The sequence below is a fragment of the Cricetulus griseus genome, chromosome X (assembly GCF_003668045.3).
Source record: "Cricetulus griseus strain 17A/GY chromosome X, alternate assembly CriGri-PICRH-1.0, whole genome shotgun sequence".
NCBI classification, from domain to species: domain Eukaryota; kingdom Metazoa; phylum Chordata; class Mammalia; order Rodentia; family Cricetidae; genus Cricetulus; species Cricetulus griseus.
Window position 1 is genome coordinate 46,252,324 of NC_048604.1, and position 20,869 is coordinate 46,273,192.

The 20,869-nt window shown below is 39.8% G+C and overlaps 1 protein-coding gene across 1 annotated transcript; it reads right to left on the minus strand.

The window, feature by feature from the left end:
* Window positions 1-3,846: 3,846 nt before the first annotated feature.
* Tnmd (tenomodulin) lies at window positions 3,847-19,016 on the minus strand. The gene is made up of 7 exons (XM_027432859.2): window positions 18,969-19,016; window positions 18,672-18,803; window positions 9,961-10,101; window positions 9,653-9,754; window positions 6,245-6,398; window positions 4,357-4,523; window positions 3,847-4,056 (listed from the first exon to the last, which is right to left on the minus strand). The coding sequence occupies exons 1-7, from the start codon at window positions 19,014-19,016 to the stop codon at window positions 3,847-3,849; spliced, it is 954 nt and encodes a 317-aa protein (XP_027288660.1).
* Window positions 19,017-20,869: the final 1,853 nt, after the last annotated feature.

A 20,869-nucleotide genomic window follows, 5' to 3' on the forward strand; every position in this document is an offset into this window, starting at 1 on the left:
CAGAACCAAATACCAGAGAAGCAAGTAGGCAAGTGACTATTTACTTCTTAGTCTATAAATACTAGACAGAATATTCATCTAAAGAAGTCACAATCACAGTTATTGGATAAGTGGCTTTCATTGAAATTGATTTAAAATACTCTAGGAGACATTGGAGCAGGACTTCCGTGATGTCAGGAACAATAATTTTTGTATATTCACTCATACCTGGTTTTGAATATGCAGTTACTTTTATTTCTTCTTAGGGAACAGCATGCTGTCAGCAAAATTAAGCCCTAGATGAAACTTCTTCAAAAAAGGAAAGCCAAAATGAAATCATTTTTAAGGGTATAAATAAAATAGATCCACGCATTTCCTGACAGCCTGAATGAGAAGGTCCATATTTATCTCAGTAAGCTTTCAGCGTTAGACTTTAGGAGCCAAAGTGACAGTTTTGGACTCAGCCAGACAGTGAGCCTTATATATAAAAACTCAAAAATAGATTTTCTTTGCCCCTAGTCCTGCCAAAGAGCCATTTTAGGTGTGCAGGAAGGCGCTGAGCACACTAATGCATAGTGTCCTTCTGCCGAGTGGGAGAGATGCATGGCTTTGCCTCACCTGACTTTTTTTAACTGCAATTTAGATCCCCAATGAATCTGAATGCTAATATATTTCTTGTGATTTCACAGAAGTTATGCCTTTTGCCTATCCCCTCCCGCTATGAGTAGAATCACTGAAACTTGAGATCAAAACGCAGAAGCCTGCAGTTTAATAATGGAAATAGGTCACTGGGCTGTGGACAGTCATGGTGACATTGGATCATTCTGGGATTAGAGCATTCCTCACTGTTGTAATTGTCAGAAGATGAGGAATATGAAGACGGATTTAAGTACGGTAAGTACATTCGTTGACAGTTTGAACAAAGCTCAAAGCTAACTTTTGGTGCTATTCCTAAGGGCCTTATAGTTGTACTCTTTTCTAACCCTCTCTCTTCTTTCTTCTTCCTCCTCTTCCGTCTCATTGCCTACAAAAATATGTTCAGGAGTTTCCTGTATACCTTAGATATCATACTTAAATGCAGAAGATTTAGATTGCATGTGTAGACAAGAGGGAAAGGAGATGATGGGATGACTGGATAAACAGAACATGAAACTAAGGTGTTTGAGAATTGCCAAGTGGGGAAGATTTGGTAGTGAGAGGGGAAAAAAGGATTGGAGGTGGCTATTGAGAGTGGTTTGGTTAAGGATGTCTTGAGGTGAGTTACACCTGATGTTTAATGTAGTAAGTAGCTTTCAGGTAAGAAAATAACATTAATAAAATCTATATGTGAAAAGTAAACTTTGTGTAAAAGCATTTATGTTAACTTTAATCTCCAACCTGGGAATTTCAGCAAGGACAGTTTGTCATGGTTAAGGCTAAGACAATGAACTAGACTATAAACATAATTGAGGGATGGTTTAGGAGGGAGAGATGGGAGCATTTGGTAAGAGCCTGGAGTAGAGGGAAAAGATACATTTAAATTTCTGTCAGTGGAGAGATTGCTTAAAAATACTGACTACAAGGGTCTGAAGAGATGGCTTAGCAGTAAAAAGCACTTGCTGTTCTTTCAGAGGACTGGGATTGGGTTTCTATAACACACATGGTTATAGCTGTCTGTAACTTTGTTTTCAGAGGATCTTGTGCCCTCTTCTGGCTTCTGAGGGAACTAGGAATGCAGTCAGTGCACATGCATACACAGGTGAATCATACACAAGGGAGGTCAGTGTTTCCTCAGTGTTGCTCCTTGTGATTGGGAAGTTGGCACCGGGAAGAGAGGCAGGAATTAAATGAGGCTCTTCCAGCTCTAATGAGTTGATCTGGGCATAGCATAAGACATGAAATCTCTACACAGGACTCAAAAGAGGACAAAAAGTTGTGGCAGGAGTGAGATCACAGTTTCCTTTTCTGTTCTGGCTTGTGCTGAAATAGGCCAACATATTTGGGGTTCTTTGCTTATTTGTGGTGGTATTTTTCTTCCCTGTAAACCAGGAGATGGTTTAAACGCTTCTTACACGTGCTCCTTTCCTTCCCCACTTGATCTGCCTCGTTAAAGGACTCATACTTTCCACCGAGAAATTATTAGTGGGTTGAGGTATGATATTTGAACAAGAAATGCTTTCTGTGCCTCACATGCTCAAAACCCTGGGCTATTTTCCAGCATGGAGACATAGGAGGAGGGAAAGAAAGGAGGGGAAATGTGAATAGGAATCCTGTATTCAAACGTGTTATATAGAACAGTGTATACATCCGTGTGTGGGTGTGGATAGCTGTGTAAGCAGCACATGTTCCTAGGAAGTACAACTGTGGTTTGTGTTGTAGATGTTCCTCTATTCATTATGAACGTGTATTCTTGTTGTTGTTCTTAGGAATACCTTCAAATTAATTTGTATCCTCCACAGAGCACAGTACCTACTAGAGACTAGCCAATCCTGAGTGTCTTGGGACCTTTAAAATTACTGGTTAATCTGTGGAAACAGTGTTAAAAAGAGTAATTTATTTAAAATGATAGCTAACATCACTAAGTTCATACAGCCTCATATTTCACATTTGTCTACTTCAAACATAAATTAATTCCTGTTAAAATTGAAGCAATCCAAAAAGGTCTGGTGCCTTTCAATCATTAATAAAAGAGGAGACATTTCAGTGCTATGTACTGTTAGCTATATTGGATTGTACTTTCATTTTGTGACTATACTAATCCAAGTATGGTAATATGCTAGTAAGTAGTAACTTGCTAGTCCTAAATCAATCTTGGTCATAGCTCTTTCTTTATATTTTCTCAACAGTGAAGTGGGAGAATGACTTCCTGGCCTACAGATACTTTGGTGACAAAGGGTGTTATCTTCAAATAAAACTATAAGGGGTGACAGATTGGCAGAGCATGCATTTTGAAACTTGACCTTGCAGGGACTTTGAAGTTAATATTACCCTCCAACCTCTTTTTCCCTTTCCCCTTTGTACTTTTTCTATTTCTAAGGAAAATATGGGGTAATTGGAAACTGGGTCTTACCTCTCCTTTAAGTAGCAAATTGCTAATCCCCTGTAGTTTGGGAAGAAAAAAGAGCATTTAATTCTTCACCTCAGTAATTTCTTATGTCTGTTTCTGTGAATTTTTTTATTGGTCTTCATGTTTCAGAAAAGTGCCTTGGAACATTATGTAGCCAGACACTGATCTAAGGAGAATTCAGATGTGAAGGTCCTAAAATATTGAATTTGTTCAAAGTTGAATTCCCATTCACAGGAGGCAAACCCAGGACCCCCTTTGCTAAGATAGCTTTCTCCTTTGCTGAGTCTGAGCAGTTAGCACACTTTAGTGTTGCCCTGCTGTGACTCACTGCCTGACCAGCAGTTTTATAGACACTTAAGCAAGTCCACAGCATGGCCTTCAGGTAATTAAGCATTGGGACTATGTACACAATTTTATGTTTTTATTCATTGCTTCTGGGAACATTTTATCATCACCCCTTCATTGTAACTTTATCAAAACTGAATAGTAAAAATATGGGCATTGGTAACTGGTATGCTTTACCCAAGCCTGTTGATGTAGTGTAAACTTATATTTTTGCCATCCATGTTAGGCAGGTCTATTCCATTTCAATTGTCAGGAGTATTCTCAGCAAACACAATGGGTACCATTGTGTTCAGCAGCAACAAGGCCATTGATGATGTAGAAGTTTATTAGAACATGAAGAGAGGAACATCCTAAAAATAATTCTGGAGGATAGGCTACTAGGAGGCAAATGCCTCAAAGACAGAAAAATATTGAATAGCATGCATTTATTATATGTTGGCTAACAGAAGGTTAAGCATTTGAACTCAAACTTTCTATTAGACTCTCCCGAGCATGCGGGCCACCCACCAGTTGCAAGGCATGATGACACGACAAATGACTCGTCCTCCTTGGTAGCAGTATGGATATGGGTAGTAACCTAGTAAAGGTTCACAGACACGGCGGCAGTAGCGGTTGCCTCGACGACAATAAATACAGCAATAACCTCTTTCATCCAGCATGGGGTCAAATTCGATTCCATTTTCAGTCTGAAAGAAGAAGAAGACAGTGGTGAAGGGAAAAGCTCTCTAGGGAGGGGGTCCCACCGAACAGAAACAGGAGAGAACTATGTGACTTTGAGTTGGGAGGCTGGTGAGAATTTTCTTAGCCAAATCATGGAAATGTAGACATCAAAGTTGATGGTGAACGTACTCCCTGGAGAGTCCAAGTTTCTTAAATGTTTGTTAAAATCATGATAATTTTTCCCACTGCTTTTACAGATAGTAAACTTAATGAGAGTTCTTTTGTTTCCACCCTGAAAATGAGTGCAGGGGCTGCCTAGCACTCACATAGTCATTTACTGGAAGGTCTTCTTCACTTGCTTGTCTGGTGTGACGGGTCTTCTCCACCTTTACTTGCGGAACCACCCATTGCTCATTCTGTTCAATCCCCTTTTTTTCATTGGTAGGAAAATGAAGATCTTCACCGTCGTCCTCAAAGTCTTGTAATTCTGAAACTAAGATAGTAAATAAGAAACTGTGATGCCATTACTTTGCAAGTATTTCTGAGAGAAATGTTTAGGAGAATAAAAGTCAGGGAGAGCTATTTTTTGACTGGTATAATTTAGGCATTCATGGACTACATTTCCTAGCTCTTTAAGTGAATAGTTGTATTTCACTTCTCACCACCTTCATTTGTCATCAAAGATTTGCCCCTTTTCTTAGTAGTAGAGTCAATTGACACAAGACAAGGGACTTCTGTCTCCCTCAATGTTTTAGTTGCAAGTGCTCAAGATATTTCCTGATTAACTGATTTGATTTCATCTCTGCTGCCTTCCTATCACTTTTCTTTTGTGTCTCATTTTTTACATTTATGTTTTTTACACATATGGATTTTTGCCAGCTCATAAGTCTGTGCAACACATGCATACAGTGCCCACACAGGCCAGAGAAAGGTATCAGACAGCCTAGAAATGGAGTTGTAAATGGTTGTGAGTCACCTGTGTGTACTGGGAGTTGAACCTGGGTCCTCTGCAAGAGCAACAAGTGCACTGAACCACTGAGAAATCTCTCCAGCGCCATCCCCAAGACAAGTGCTCTAACTGCTGAGCTATAAGGTCACATGTCTTATTTATTTTTAACTGACATCTGTGGAAGACTTGCTGAAAGTATAGGTTCCTACATATATTTTATTCTGTTTCTCAATATCTTACACAACTGTGGTACAGTTGTCAAAAGTAACAGGTAAGAATTGGTTCATTGCCATTAACTAAACTACAGACTTTATTTATCAATATTTCCATTCATGTTCTTTGTTTTGCAGCATCCAGTTTGGGATACCAGATTGCATTTTTTCATCTAAAAAACACACAAATAATGCCAGTAGAATCCTGCATTGTTGGTACTGTCCTGTCTTGAGTAATACAGTGAAGTAGTCTTTGTGCAGAGTGAGGGAGGCCAAAGTCTGTGTCAGCTAGACAGAATAAGGTGTCTGGGGACCTTTGTCTTCTTGAATTGAAGGTTATACTTTTCTGCTCTGGACCCCTAACCTCCAATACCATTTATAGTGAGTCCTCAAACATTCCTAAAGAAACTGTACTGCCACAATTGTCATATATTCTGAAGAGAATGCCATTTGACATGAGAATTCTTGAGATAGCAGTGCACTCTTTGGTCTCATCTCTCCCCAGTTCTTGGGATGGGACACTGTGGTTTTGAGGAATAGTCTGGTATCCCTGCTGCAATGAATATCGATGTACAAAGAAAGATAGATTAGCTTTTTGCTATCACTGGTCACATTAGGGTTGTGTTGCCTTTCCTGAGATATTTTAAAAGCCTGTCAGCATTAATTTATCTGATTTATAACTTGGCTGTGAAAAATTCCCTCTTCGCCACAGTCAGCATATACAGTTTCATCCAAGAAGGTATAAACCGATCATTTGTTTTCATAGAAATGTGGTCTCTCAATGTGGGAAACATTAACCTGTTACTGTATTTTTGTGATAATATATTGCTATATATAATCTCTCTATATATATGTATATGCAAAAGCACACACATATGTACATATACATACCTGTCTATGTAGTATATAGATACTACACAGCTTGGGTTGGCCTTGAACTCAAAAATCTTCCTGCCTCAGACTCATGGATACTGAGAATGCATAGATGTATCAACATTCCTAGCATGTTACCATCATTGAGAAGAGAAGGAGATTGGGGATAGGATACCATACCTGCTATTAGAGTGGGATTGATCCAGTACATGGTCACATTATCGCAAATCTCCAGAATTTTAGAATTTTTCAGAAAGTCTCGGTTTTCAATTGGCTTTTCTGCAGGAACCCAAATGACTGACTGTTCAAAGAAAGTTGTAGTGATTTCTTCATTCTGAAAGAAGAAAGGTCAGGGTTGGGATTGTAGGGAAATTAGTACAGCAAGTTAGACATTATGAAGTACTGAAAAGCAGTATGTTTTAAGCCTGAGTAATGGCTGCAGTAGCGGACAGCTGCGTGAGAGCTGTCTCCATGTTATGCTGACAGTAGATGCCCACAGAGGAGCTAACTGATCCTTTCTTTCTGGGTCTGGCAGCAAGGTTTCTCACTAAAATAAGAGTACTGTCTGGCATCATTTCCCTTGAGAGGCTTTCCATCATGTTCTGGGAAATTCCTGGGCCATGCAAGTTTTAATTCGATTATCTGGAACATGAGTGATTTACATTTCTCCCCTTTAAATGGGTGAATATCTACCTTGTTTTAGGATTATAGCTAAGGTTGAACACAGGATTTCGCCCCAAAATGAAGACAAAAAACCCTCCTATAATCTTAACTAGCCAAATCAGTTAAATAGCCAATTAACCTATCTATCATATTGGATTTAAGAGAAATTTGTCTTTACATGTTTGATGTTTAATGTTTATGTTTAGTGTTTTATGTTTAAGTATTCAGTGTGGAAGGTGGACTCATTAATTCCATTCATTTCAGATGCTTAAGGGTTATCTCACAGAAGGCTCTTGTACCTCTTTTGTTTCTTCCTGGCTTTATGGTTTCAGTGTATTTATTTATTATCCAAAATAAGCCTTTGTATGATTTTTTTCTCAGAACCATTCCCAACTTTAAAGCTCTTTTGCCCTTGAGTCTGTGAAGACCTTGGAACACATTGAAAAGGGTTGTATAAAATGAGGTTGATGTGTTGACCAGCTTTGTTAGCAAAACCAGGGCTATTTATATATCAGCTCTGCAAGCTTTACTTACACACACGCCATAGATACAGTGGTGATGGAAGTACAGAGTTAGAGAGGTTGTGTAATTCACAACCACAAATTTGTCCCACTAAAAAAGACCTGTAGTGTGAAATTACGTTTTCTTGGAGATGAAACAATTTTACTACCATGTGACCAATATGTGTATTATTTAAAAGATCCCACCAAATGAACTGAGGAAAAAAATTTGAGCCACAGAGAAGACATGGTCTTCCTTATTATTCAGAAAAATCCCATTCTATTGATTTAGGCTCTCATTGGTGCCTGTCTGTGCTTGAGACATATTTTTCTGTAAACATTCTCATATGCTATTTCATATAGTCACTTTTAAAACATTTTTATTTATTGTATGATGGGGAGCAGGGCATATCCCATAGTGCCCATGAGGAAGTCAGAGGGCAACCTACAAGAACTGGTTCTCCTTGTGTCAGGTAGATCCTGAGAATTAAACTTGGGTCATCAGACATGACCACAGGTGCCTTTACCTGCTGACCCTTCTCTCTGGCTCAAAAGTATCTTTTAAATCCTAATCTCCTTTCATGTTATCATTGCCACCTATACTACTTCCTAATTTCTTGGAAGTTGACCTGTTTTCCAGAAGCATCTAGCATAAGTTTATTAGAAACAAAACAAAAGTCTGTAAAATCTACCATGGATCTTGGACGCAAAATATCCTCTCTGGAGATACTTTCTTCTTTGGGGGAAATTCTAGGAACAGGGGTCTGAAACTTATGTAGCTGTGAAGAGATCAATAGCATGAGAAAGTAACGTGGGAACTAGCCACAGCACTGAGGAATCTTGGGTAAGGAACAGGAAAAGCATTGCTACCCATCAGAATTTCCCATAAAAGAAAAGGAAAAGTAGAAGAAATACATATACATGGCCAGTTGGAAGAACATGGAAAAGAATATGGGAGACAGAGATTTCAAAGTATACAGAGTCCATTATGCCATTGCCACAGTTGTGCTTTAGGTTTTCCAGTTTTAAATATAAAACCAAACCAAATTAAACCAAAAGAACCACAAGGGATATAAGGATTGCTCTGTTTTAGGCAGTGATGTCCCATCTCCCATGGCTTCTTGGGATCATTCATTCACTAACTGGAGCAGTGGCCTAGTCATCCCAGTTTAGCAGTGTTTCCAGAGAATCCATATTATGTGGAAGTCTTTGCCTTTGCCTTTGTCTTTGCTTCTCCCAGGGAGCACTTTAGATTATGACACTAGCATCTCAGCATAAAATGGTAAAGTGAATCCACAGAGACCTTTAAAGTGGGTGAATGTTGAAGCATGACAGAAGTTGTATGTAGCCTTGGGACTAGTTTCCTTTTTAAAAATTTATTTATTTTTATTATTTTATATGTAAGGTGTTTTACATGCGTGTATGTGTTTCACCAGAAGAAGGCATTGGATCCCCTGTAACTAGAGTTACAGATGGTTATGAGCCACCATGAAGGTGCTGAGAATTGAATACTTGGGGCCTTTGGAATAACAGTCAGTGCTCTTAACCTCTGAGCCAGCTCTCCAGCCCCTATTTTAATTATATTTTTAGTTATGTGGATGCATGTATATCTCTGTTGGGATTTGTGCATGAGAATGAAGGCCAAATGTGTTGGATCCCCCGGGGCTGGAGTTATAGACAGTTATGAACTGACTGATGTGCACACTGGGAATTGAACTAGGGGTCCCTGCGCCATCTTCTCCATCCCTGGCCTAATTTTCTTGAAGTCTTTCTCACACACATGTTTGCTTTTGTTCTTCTGATTCATTGCTCTCACTAGAAATCATTGGTTTGGGAGCATAAGTACATAGGGTTATAGGGGCATCTTGCTTTGCCAGTGAACTTGCTGTGGTGGCCACATCCTATGGGTGTTGTTTCAGGTGCAGACCCTTATAAAGAAGAGGAGGGTCTGGCTCGCTCTCTTGGGTTCCCGTGAGAGCATTGGAAGGGCAGAGACTGCATCTTCTGGAGAAGAAAGACCGAGACAGTTATTGACTATTATTTGTGTAAGTGCTTCCCTAATAAATACCTGTTTATCATTTATCTTGGGTCTGGTGGACTCATTTAAACCTTGCCTTCATAGGGTTTTTGTTGTTATTTGTTTTTTAAAATAGGTATCTGGGTATAAATGTATAGTGTTATATCCCAATGGATGAACTTCATTTTTTTTTCTAAAAGGCCTCAGTTCAAGACCTCAATCTGCTACTCACTAGCTGTGTACCTTCAGCAAGTCACTCTTTTGTTCTAAGTCCCAGCTCCTATATCTGAAAATGGGGATAACAATGGTGCCTATTTACAAGATCGAAGATTCAATGAGAAGAGAGCATTCCATACAGCAGTTGTATAGTAAATGATGTCTTTTACTACCATCATTTTTCTCACATACCTCATCTATTTCCTCTTCTGGCTCAGAAAATTCAGGAATCACTTTGATTTGAGTTTTAATAAAGCACTTTTGAAGACCTACGAAGTAGATGCCAGTGTATCCCTACAAACAGACAAAACAGTACCACAATTAATTTCCTGTAATGGCTCCAATGAGTTCCGTGGCCTACCAGAGCCTCAGACTAGCAAACTTGGAATTCATAGAGAAAGCTTTGTCATAAATGAAATGAAAGTTAAAGGCTATTTTTAACTTGATTCAATGGTTGTAATATTTTAAGTGGAAAGCCTCAGGGGAGACAGACAACTCACGTTTTTAAAGTCATGGACTTCCAATGTTTCATCAGTGCCATTTCCACTTCTGAATATTTCTGTTCTGGTCATGGGATCAATTTCCATGTAGATCTTCTTCTTCTCACCATTGCTGTAGAAAGTGTGCTCCATGTCATAGGTCTGTGAGAGCAGAGGAACAAAAGCAAGCTTTAAGATAGTCTGTGAACTCCTGCATAAAATGCTTTAATTGGGGAAAGGCCTGGGGCACCTTCTCTTTCCACAGCATTTTCTACTGAGGGGTCATCACAGCAGCTTGCCATTGGACATTCTTTAATATTTGTTATCAAACTGAGGTGCTTTTTAGCGTTCAGGCTGATACAGGGATCCCTTCAGAGTCAGAGTTTTGTATTGAAGCCAAGTAGCTGAGCTAATTATGAAGAATTCCAAAGGTTTTCTTGACACCCTTGGCTAAGTAGCAAATGCTATTCTGTAAATCAGCCTGTGAAGTATTTTCTCCTTGTGTTAAGCCTAGGGATCACCTCAAGCCTATGCTGTTTCCTGAAGCCACTGCTTCCTTGTCTAAGTGTCCTGGGATTACTCTTTCCATCCCTTCCATGGAATCTAGTACATCCAAGAAAGTGATTTGAAAACACTTAGAGCAGTTAGCTATTACTGTCTATTCCCATATCTATCAGGATTTTAATAGTGCCTCAATAGTGTTGTGTTTGTCCTTTTGAGAAACTGAAGATGTTATTGGCCAATATTCAGTCATCATCTTATCCTGTATGAATTTATTTTCCTGTTCTTCAAAATCTAGCAGTCACCTGCCTTCCCTTAGCAGGGAATTTCATGGGTTAACTATCCCCACTCAGGTTATTGCTGTGTTGTGTTTTTAAACTTGATTCCATTGTTTCCAACTTCTCTAGATTCCTCTGCATAGATAGACTTTGGTGACAGGGTGAGGTGCCATAAATTAAGTAACAGAATCTTCTAAGGAGAGTGCCTCTGAGTGGCTGTTTATCAAGCCATTCTTGAGTGGCTGAAACAAATCCCCACACCTCCTTCTGCTTTCTAAAAGACAATTCTCTCACTACAGTCCAAGAGGACCAGTCCCGTGATTTATTCTATCTTGGGGTTAAGCATTTAACCTATTACTTGGGACATATTTGGGGCTTTAGACAAATACCAATCCCAAAGGACTTTGATCTCTGTTGCAAACCATGGAGAGTTGATGGTGCCATTTCCAAGTCTATCTTCTCCCATTGCTTGGAGGCCTTTGCCTGTTAGGTTTCTATGTATTCATTTGTCCTTCTGAAGAAGCAAGTTGCCTACAGAGCCAGAGTTGCTTTCTAATAAAACAGTTCCTAGTGGCACCCCTCCTCCCCCATGAGCTTGCATTGGTTGTGTTGTTTTTAGTGTCTGCTGATGTCTGTGACAGCATGTTAGTTTAACCTGGTCAAATTTTTCCCAACTCAAGTAGAAAAACAAGTTGGATGGGTTTGTAGAAACAAGTGTTACTTCAAGCATGAAAAGTCTGATGGAGCTGTTGAAAAGAAAAACAGAGGCAAAGGCATTTTACCTCCCTTAGCCCTGTAGTGCCTTAAACATGGATAGCAGTTATTTGCTGATTAAGTATCACCACTAATGACAATTCTTATCTTCATAAAGGAATGCCTTGACAATTGGTAGGGTCATTTAAAATAAAGGAAAAGAATATGGGGAACCCTCCAGCAACTGCAGAGTTAACTTAGGAAGGTTGGCGTTGTTTGTGACAGGTAGAAAACTCCTTTAGGCATGTTAATTACTTTTGCCTGTATCCTCTCAGTTCTAGTTCTGCAAGCCAGCTAGAGGAGAGAAACTTCTAGGTATGACAAAAAAAATTGAGCTCTCTGTCTGCTGACTTAAGCAGAGGACAGAGGCATCCACTTCAGACACAGGCTTGTCAGGTTTCCCAATAGGGGGTAGTTTCTTTAGAAATACTATCCGTTGTGGAGACAAATGTTGACAGTGCTAGCCACCAGGGGCTGGGGTGGGGTGTTTGTTTCATCAGTAGCACCACTGATGGATTATTGCATGGAAAAACTGGGTTAGAGACTAGGGGATATTGGACTGTAGCCTACCTGGGCAAAAGAAAGAGAAAATACAGACTGCATTTTCAATCATCAGTAGAAGACTATGGGACTGTGCTGGTGACATTTAAAATTTCAGTGTGCTTGTGTGGAATGAGTTTTCCTGCACTCTTGGCAATGCACTGTACTTGGACACCTTTCTGGATGAGTACTATTGGAAACTGCCAAGCTCAGCAGATCTTCATTATTTCCAACATCTCTGCAAAGAATTGGATTTGTTGGTTTTGTTTGTGTTGCTGTTGTTGTTCTTCGTTGAGGGAAGAGGCATCCTCATTAATTGTACCCATTAATCAGCTTGTTGATTCTGTGTTAGCAACGGGAGCTTCTTAAATAGAGTGAGATCAGACAGAATGACTTCATTTGTGTATGAATCCTTAGTGTGTGGGAGGGTGTAGGAGTAGGGAGCTACATATTCACCCAGATGGAATTCTGCTATCAAAGGTGTCCTTTTGAAACAGACTGTCCTTTGTCTAGGAGGATGATGCCAATGACTTACTTTGGACTGTGTGGGGATGGGTTTGAGTAAATCCAGACATACTGTCGCACTCAGGTCCCCATGGAGCACACTGCTTGGGTAATGACTATGCAAGCTTCACTGGCCCGTATGAAGACTGAGCTCATGCTCTTGGCATCAGAAGTACTTTGCTGTCTACTAAGCTCCCTGGCTCCTGGGTTGAAGTGCCTTCTGGAGATGAAGCACTAAATGGCTTTACCCTGTCCAGGAACAAACTAAAGCAGAGACAGGATGGCTGACCTTAGGAAGGTGTCAGTGTTCTCCAAGCATCTGTCCTCAGTCTCTGCCCTCAACTTAGTTTTATTCCAGAAGAGACAGAGCAAGGATAGCATGTGACATGAAATATGCCCTTGCCAAATTGGCAAATAGATGAGCACCCCTTTCTGGTATCTTCATACCCTGTTCACTGTGTACCTTCATAGCCTTTTCCCATTCCTTATTCATTTCCATTTGTTCCTTTGTCTTTTGTCTAGACAACCAGGAATCTGTCAGTGCTTTAGGGATCTTATGTAAGAGAAGAAACCAATCTGACAAATGAGTTTGCATTTAGATATTAGCAACAGAAAAGATATTTGTTAGTTTGAAAAATTGAATGCAATGCTTCACTCAAAGGAATGAAGTTGTAATGGGTGCATTTTAGGTACTGTGCTACCAGGAGCAGGAGATATGAGTGACAGCATCTTTCCAACACAATTCAAATGGGTTCTTACTGGCTTCATGAGGGTTAGAATTTTGGACTAGTACAGAGAAGCCAGTGGACTAGTGGGTGTATGGTTAAACACAGGCAATATATAAGAAGACCACACTGACAAAATATGGGGGGGGCATAAGTGAATTTTTCTTCCCTGTCTAGGAATTCTGTTCTCAGTCCAGTTAAGTCCTCCATTCAGGCAGCCCATAAGCCCTAACTTCCTCCTGCAATGTGAACACTTTACCCTGCTTTCTTGTCTCTGTTGGTGACATCTTTGCAATCAGAAAAGAAAGCTTTTTATAAAGAGTAAAGCTGACTCACACAGTAGTGTGATGGATCTGTTTGGGGGCAAGTAGCTTTAGCCTGTCCTGACAGGGATTTGAGGACATTTGGCTTAGGATTGTTTTTTTGAAACCTGTGATTAATCTAGCTGGTCTTTTCCCTCACCTTCATCCTTTACTGTCTGTTTATGAGGTACATGCTCCAAAGGTGAAATACATGCTCAGAATAGCTGGCTAGCAGGAGCTAGGCTGGACAGAAGGGAAGGGAAGGCAGTTTACCATGTTATTACAGAGCTAGCCTGTGAGAATTAAAGGGCCTCTGGGTATTGCTCTACCAACACAGTGCCGACAGATTATTTCTTATGCTTAGTTTGACTTCTGCATCTTCAATCACCAGTTCTCAGCCCTGAAAATATTGGCATAAGCAACCAGCAATTCCTCTTTAAAAAAAGGAAGGAAGGAGGACGGAAGGAAGGAAGATGGAAGGAAGGAGGGAGGGAAGGAAGAAAGGCGGAAGAAAGAAGGAAAGAAGGAAGGAAAGAGGAAGTCCATTTACTTCATCTATAGACTTGAACTAGTTGGGAAGTTTTTCTGTATCCACAATTCTCTCCCCAGTTCCCCAATTCAGCTGGAAAACAAGAAAGAATCCTTGGAAAATGTTCGCGTGTTAATGCTAGTCCTTCCACTTACAAGCTGTATGACTTTGGACAAGTTACTGAATGCCTCTGAGGGTTCAGTCTCTAGCTACATGCCCTTTCTAGTTGCAATGTTGGAGTTGGCAAGTCCAGTTTTTCTCACATTTGTTTGGTACCTTTAAGGTTGCTTGCTGGGTTGCAGCTATCCATAGCTCACCTGGGATACTTCTCCCTACAGCTCTGTACAGCTCTGTTTGAAGGCTATACTTTCACATGTCCTGTAAAGCGCACAGTAAATACAACCTGATGGATAAGCAGTAAGAGTATACTCATGGCAATCAGAATCTAGCATCCTGTAATTTGTAAGAGGTATGCCTGAATAGTCCAAAATAGCAACTGGCCCAGTAAGGATCATTGTACAAGGGTGAACTTGGGTCTTGCAAGGAAAAGAAAATGAAGAGATGCCTTCTTTTCCAAAATGCTGATGTGGCAGCATCTGATGAAACTCAGCTCCCCGCTTAAGAGATTCCAGATACATCTCCAGCTTTTGCCTTGAGGGTATAAATCCTTTTCCTGTACCATGTTTCAACCACTAGACTGCCATGTATAAGAGCCCAGGCAATCTAGAGAGAAATGTTGTCCCTTTGTGTGCCTAGAGATGAGTGAAGAAAGTTGCTCTGAGGCTGATGTTAGTAGTAGAAAATAGCCAGTAAGCAAGCTGGACTGAGACTTGGCAAAAAGCAATTCTTTTGTGCAAAGGATTTTCAGCTTTGGATGATCTTGGGTATGAAACCTAAATGAGACTGTTTCGATGATCTTCTGCAATTGAGGTGGCATGGGCAGGACAGAATGCTCACTTATCCCCATCACCTTTCATCTCATGCTGCTAGAATGTGGAATTTGAAGGAGCATCTCCTGGAATATGTTGATTGCTCTCTCTCTCTCTCTCTCTGTCTCTCTCTCTCTGTCTCTCTCTCTCTCTCTCTCTCTCTCTCTCTCTCTCCTCTCTCTCTCTCTCTCTCTTCTCTGTGTGTGTGTGTGTGTGTGTGTGTGTGTGTGTGTGTGTGTGTGATTACTTCTCAGCAGCCCTAAAAATCACCACCTAGTTCTGACTTATGGCAGAAAACACATGCCATTTCATCCACACAACTTTGTGTTTCTGTCTCATTTCACAAAAGTTTGAAAGAGTGGGGTACAAAATCTGTGCTGTGTTTATAAACTGCTGGTTTAAGAGCTACAGCCTTTCTGGTTTGTTTTCTCCATGTTGATTTGATTAGTTGAAGAGTTGGTTTCTAATTCTTTCATGTTCAATGTGGAACACAGGGAACTTTAAGTAAGACTATTTTCCCCCCAAAAGTATGCTTCATGGATTGTAAGGAAGTTACTGCTTAGAAGTGGACTCTCAATATGGTGACCTCTCGAAATCTCTGGAACTGAATACGTTTTTTTTTTTCTGCTCAGTTAGGAAAGCTGAACACAGAGCCTTATAGACTTGGCTTTTCTCAAGCCTCTTCAAGACTTTTTCAAGTCTCCTAGGTACGGCTGTGGCTCAGGAAACCTAGGGCTTGGAAAGAAGTACAGAAGTTCGCTCAGAGTTGAACCTCCTTTATTTTTCTCCTGGATAAGTGTGTGTGTGTGTGTGTGTGTGTGTGTGTGTGTGTGTGTGTGTGTGTGTGTGTTCACATGCATGTTTGAGGAACACTTGGAGTCAAATATTGCTTACTCCAGTTTTGAAATCCATCATCTGCATCTTTTGTGCATACGAAGGTGGGAGGGAAAGGAAAGACTTAGTAGCCTGGAAATGTCAACACCAGATGTAGGATGTTAAATAAACACTGTTTATTATAAACAGATGTTGAAAAAGAAAACAAGAAGGAGTATTGTGGGGGCTGGAAAAGCAAACACTGAGAGCTCAGAGACAGCCCAGAGACAACAAAGGTATCACTACAAAAGTACAAATGTATCAGTCATTCTCTCTACCAAAGGCCCCACAGGCCTCACGAATCCCAAAGGCAACCAAAGCAAAGTCCAGAAGACCATGGGTTTTACTTTGTCAATCAGCATTTCATTCCAGCCCATACTATTAAAGAGAGAGTCTTAAATTTATACAAGATGCTTGGATCATTTTCCTCTGGAAATATTCTTCCCAGACTAATAGACTACTTTTATTTTCCCTGGATTCTTAACTGCTCAGATGCAGGCCTAGTCAGGGTCTTGGTCACTAGGAACATGGATAGCATCCCAAGCTCTTTGTCTGGGACATAGAATGTAGTAGTTGATTGAATAAAGAATCTGTACTACTACCTGGTCTCCTGATTTTCAGTGACCTCAACATGACTTTGTGGTGAAGGCCAGGACATATATATGAAAGACAGTATATTGTAATTCCCCATGGAATAGCAAGTAAATAGTATTTGTTCACAATAGAAAAACTTACCATAGGAGGTACATAGTGTCTTTTATCTGTATATCTTCATAATGACTTCGGCCCCTCCTTTACATTCCTTTTCGTGAAATTTATATCCTAAGATGAATTACTTCATTTTGCTTTGATATCTTTTCTTTTTAAGTACACTTTAATCAGTAGCATACTCGTACCCTTTCCATGTATGCACTGGCTGCGTTTCTTGTTTGGTTTCAGGAATTACAGAGTTGCTCTTTGGTAATCATATTTATAAGAACTGGAATGGGAAATGACGATAGTATAATTGGAAGGTAGGGGAGATCATGAACTCAGCTAGGTAGTGTGGATTCTTACAAGATAAAGGCAAGATCTCCCCAAGTCACCCCCATGGTCATTTATTACTGCACTGAAGCAAATACCACTGTAAGATTAGAAAAACACATAAATGTGGTTAGAATGACATTTATTGTGCCGGTGGATATAAGGAAACAAGAAAGTCTATCTTGTGTTTGTTCAGATACATATCTATGAATGGTTGAAACATAGAGTGAAGGTATTATATTCACAACAACTAAAATGATTTATGGCCCTATATTCATATAATTTCCAAGAGAATTAGTGATTCAACTTTTGGGGCAGCATATTACTTTAGAAATTAGCTAAGTGATGCCATAAGTAAGTAAGTAATTGTACTGGAATGAGTGCTGGCTCTCAATTCAACTTCTGTTTCTTTTCTGATGTTGGTTGCTTTGCACACCTTGCTAGCCTTAGCATAGTTGGCTTCTCTAGAAAGTCATCTGAATAGTAAGTAGTTCAAAAGCAGTAGGGCAGTGGGTGGGCTAATAGGAGTGGGTGATGCCTGAAAACCTTTCTGGAACATGATGTAAATAAAAAGGCAAACAGATAAGTAGGCTTGTTTGCTCTCCATCCTACTTAAACTTTACAAGGTATCCCTTGAGACTAAATGTAAGCAGGTATTGCAGCAGAGGTGGAGAATCCCATGTAGTTATGCTTTACTTTTCTGTTTTTATTTGGACAGTTAGCCAGTTTATTTTCTTTTTCTCCTCCTTTGTCTCCCTTTCCCCATGAACTCTTTGCTCCTATTGCTCCTTTGGCTCCTAATGGTCCATGCCAACCCATTTTCTTCTTGTCTCATTTTCCTTCCTGGATCTGTGCCTTTTCTTCCCTACATCAGCTACCAAGTAGAAATGAGCATCTCATGACAAAAACAACAGCAGCAGTAGCAGCAGCAACAAGAAAGGCTCAGAAATAAAGAATATGGCAAAGCCAAAAGCCCATCTTAATGGGTTTTAGCTCATCTAATTCTCATCCAAGTGGAAACTGTTAGCAAGAAAAGACTACGATTTTATTTGGGTCACATCTAAACTTGTCTATTGCACGTGAGCCTAGGAATAACAGTAACATGGAAGCATGGGAATACAAACCACAATGGCAACCACGCCTCGTCAAATGTCCTCAATATTAGAAGCTTTCTGACATATCTGTGATTAATGACTTACTGCTGCTTGTATCTACCCGTGGCATAACTATCTCACTGGGACAATGGCTGTGACTGCGGAGGAGCTGAAAGGCTCTAGCTCTGGTTAAGTTACAAATAATTATGAACTCAGATATGAGAATTGCTCCTTTGAAAAAGGAGTGTTCCTTGCTGCCTGTCCTCATAGCAGATGCATTAAATCAGAACATGAACCCTGAAAACAATTTGCTGCCATTTCGGGTGCCTTCTCCTTATGTGACTGTCTGGTTACTCTGCCATCAGTTTCTTCCCAGATAATGGAAAGAAAGATGGAAAGTAATTTTTCTTTTGTACATTAAAAAAGCTTTCAGATTTAACTCCTTAAAGTCAACCATAAAAGTAAATTTACTTCCTGTCACTACTAACCAAACAAAATGCAGAAGATAATTTCCCCACACCTACATAAGTAAACGAAAGAAAAACCTTGATTTCATTTTCTGTGCCCCAACTGAATACAAAAAGGATGAAAGTTTTCATTTTCATATTAATTCACATGTTAATCACTAGTTAAATTCAACCAAACTCAGGAAAAAAAAAACACTGGGTAAGTGTTACTTACTTTCTTGGATACCTCCGGCCAGAAGTGTTTGCTCCCCCAAAACAGGACAATTAGAGTTAAGGCCAGAACACCAAACACCAGTCCACAAATCTTCAGTGATTTACATATCTTCTTGGATTTCAAAGCTTCTGCCTAAGCAAAGAACAGAAAGAATGAAACAATACACAATAACCCTCAAAATAGCAAGCCATAATTCAAAGTCTCCGTCGATTTCACTTTCTAATGTTCACACTGCAATACGATAAATCTGTGAAAGCATGCTTCTGCTCAAAAGGGAAAATATATGAATCAACTTACATTTAGAATGTGACAGTCCTCACAGTTCTCTGGAGGATTCTTTGCCATAGTCTCCCAGCACACAGTGCTCTTTGCCTGCTTTGAGAAGACTGAGAGACCACTGCCGAGGTGGAGTTGCAAGTGAGTCGGCGACCAGATGCCAGAGGAGAAGCTGAATTTATATGGCTCAAATATGTCATACCAGAGCCGGAGGGAGCCCAGGGGGCTCCTGTGCTGCGATTTGTTACATAGATATACCCATATATGTATATAACTTCTGTGCACAGAATTCCATCCAGAATGGCAAAGACAGGTTATAATGAAAACTATTGTCCTGGGGGTTGGGTTGGAAGGGGATCAAGCCTAGGACACGTTGAAATGATTTTTCACTATGAACTTAAAATACCAGTGGCAATACATGCTGCATACTCCAGAAATAAGCAAACAGAGCAAAAAAGGGAATGAAGTTCTAATTTTAATTCCATTCAATTAAGCAAATATTTATTGCAGGGATATTAAGTATCAGGTACTTTCTTGGGTGCTGGAGAGTCAGAAGTAAATAAGATAGTGTGCCTCACTAGGTAAAAGCACTCTTTTTGCCAAGATCAACATGTATTTAACTAATTATAATTAAAACCAGGATATGATGAGGAGCAATTGTGAGCTTTCTCTCTTCATCCCATCTCTATGATTTTGTTTGTCTTCTTTAGGCGGTCCCTCAATGCTGGTGTTCATTATATTGCTTCATGATTTTTTTCTCACTTTACATAAACTGCTTAAATGACCTCATCAAGTCCTGGGGCTGATAGATTTCTTATATAGCAATGCCATCCAAATTTGTACCTGTAACACAGTTCTGTTTTTTAATTTCAAAGCCATTTGAACATCGCAAGTGTCTGTATCTGGATGTAAGTCAGTATGCTACCTATCAAACTATTTAAATACTCCTTCCACCAACCTACTTTCTTTCCCATAATCCTAACCATGAATGGCCACTACAGTTAGTTTCCTGGGCCCACAATAATAAAGTACTGCCAAATTACTGACTTGCCTGTAAAAAATATATTCCTTAGAAGACAACACAAAACACATTCTTGCAGTTCTGGAAGCTACAATCCAAGATCAAGATGTTTGTTTACTTCCTTCCTTCCTTTCTTTCTTCTTTCCTTCTTTCCTAATATATATCTCATTTAATTAATTTTTATTATTTTTATTTTTAATCTTTATTTTTTTTTTTTTGTTTTTTGAGACAGGGTTTCTCTGCGGCTTTGGAGGCTGTCCTGGAACTAGCTCTTGTAGACCAGGCTGGTCTCAAACTCACAGATATCTGCCTGCCTCTGCCTCCAGAGTGCTGGGATTAAAGGTGTGCACCACCACTGCCCAGCTTATTATTTTTATTATTATTGAAAATGAAGTTATTTTATTTAGATCTTAGTGTCCCCTCCCTCATTTCCCAGGTCCTGGCCACTTCCTCACCCTTCCCTCTCTTAAGATAACAGGGAGGCAAATACAAAAGACAAACAAGGGTAAAACACAATGAACAAATCAACAAAAAAAGAAAGAGCATGAGAAACTCATACACATGTAAAGACATACCAGCCCCCCAAAACCCATAAAAACACAGAATTGGAAAACACAATATACAAGCAAAGTAAGGTTAAAAAATGTCTGAACAAAGCAATATGAGACAAAAACCCCTCCCAAATTACCATTGAATTCATTTTGTGTTGGCCATTTACAGCTGGGCATGATGACTGCTCTTAAGTGTGGTTTGTATATATATTTAGACTCCTTTGAAGAAACCTATTTTTCCTTTGGGACTGGTTGCTAATTGGAGATAGCTTCTTGCTTGGGGATAGGAGTTCCTATCTACTTCTCCATCTCAGTGATGAGAACCAATCTGGTTTGGACTGGTGAATACT

Bases quoted from the DNA above. Each gene is read 5' to 3' on its own strand.
- Tnmd (XM_027432859.2), bottom strand. From the start codon at position 19,016: ATGGCAAAGAATCCTCCAGAGAACTGTGAGGACTGTCACATTCTAAAT. The intron at 10,102-18,671 runs GTAAGTAACACT...CTGCTCTCACAG, and splicing joins GGCCGGAGGTATCCAAGAAA to ACCTATGACATGGAGCACAC. The intron at 4,057-4,356 runs GTGAGTGCTAGG...TTCTTCTTTCAG, and splicing joins ACCTTCCAGTAAATGACTAT to ACTGAAAATGGAATCGAATT.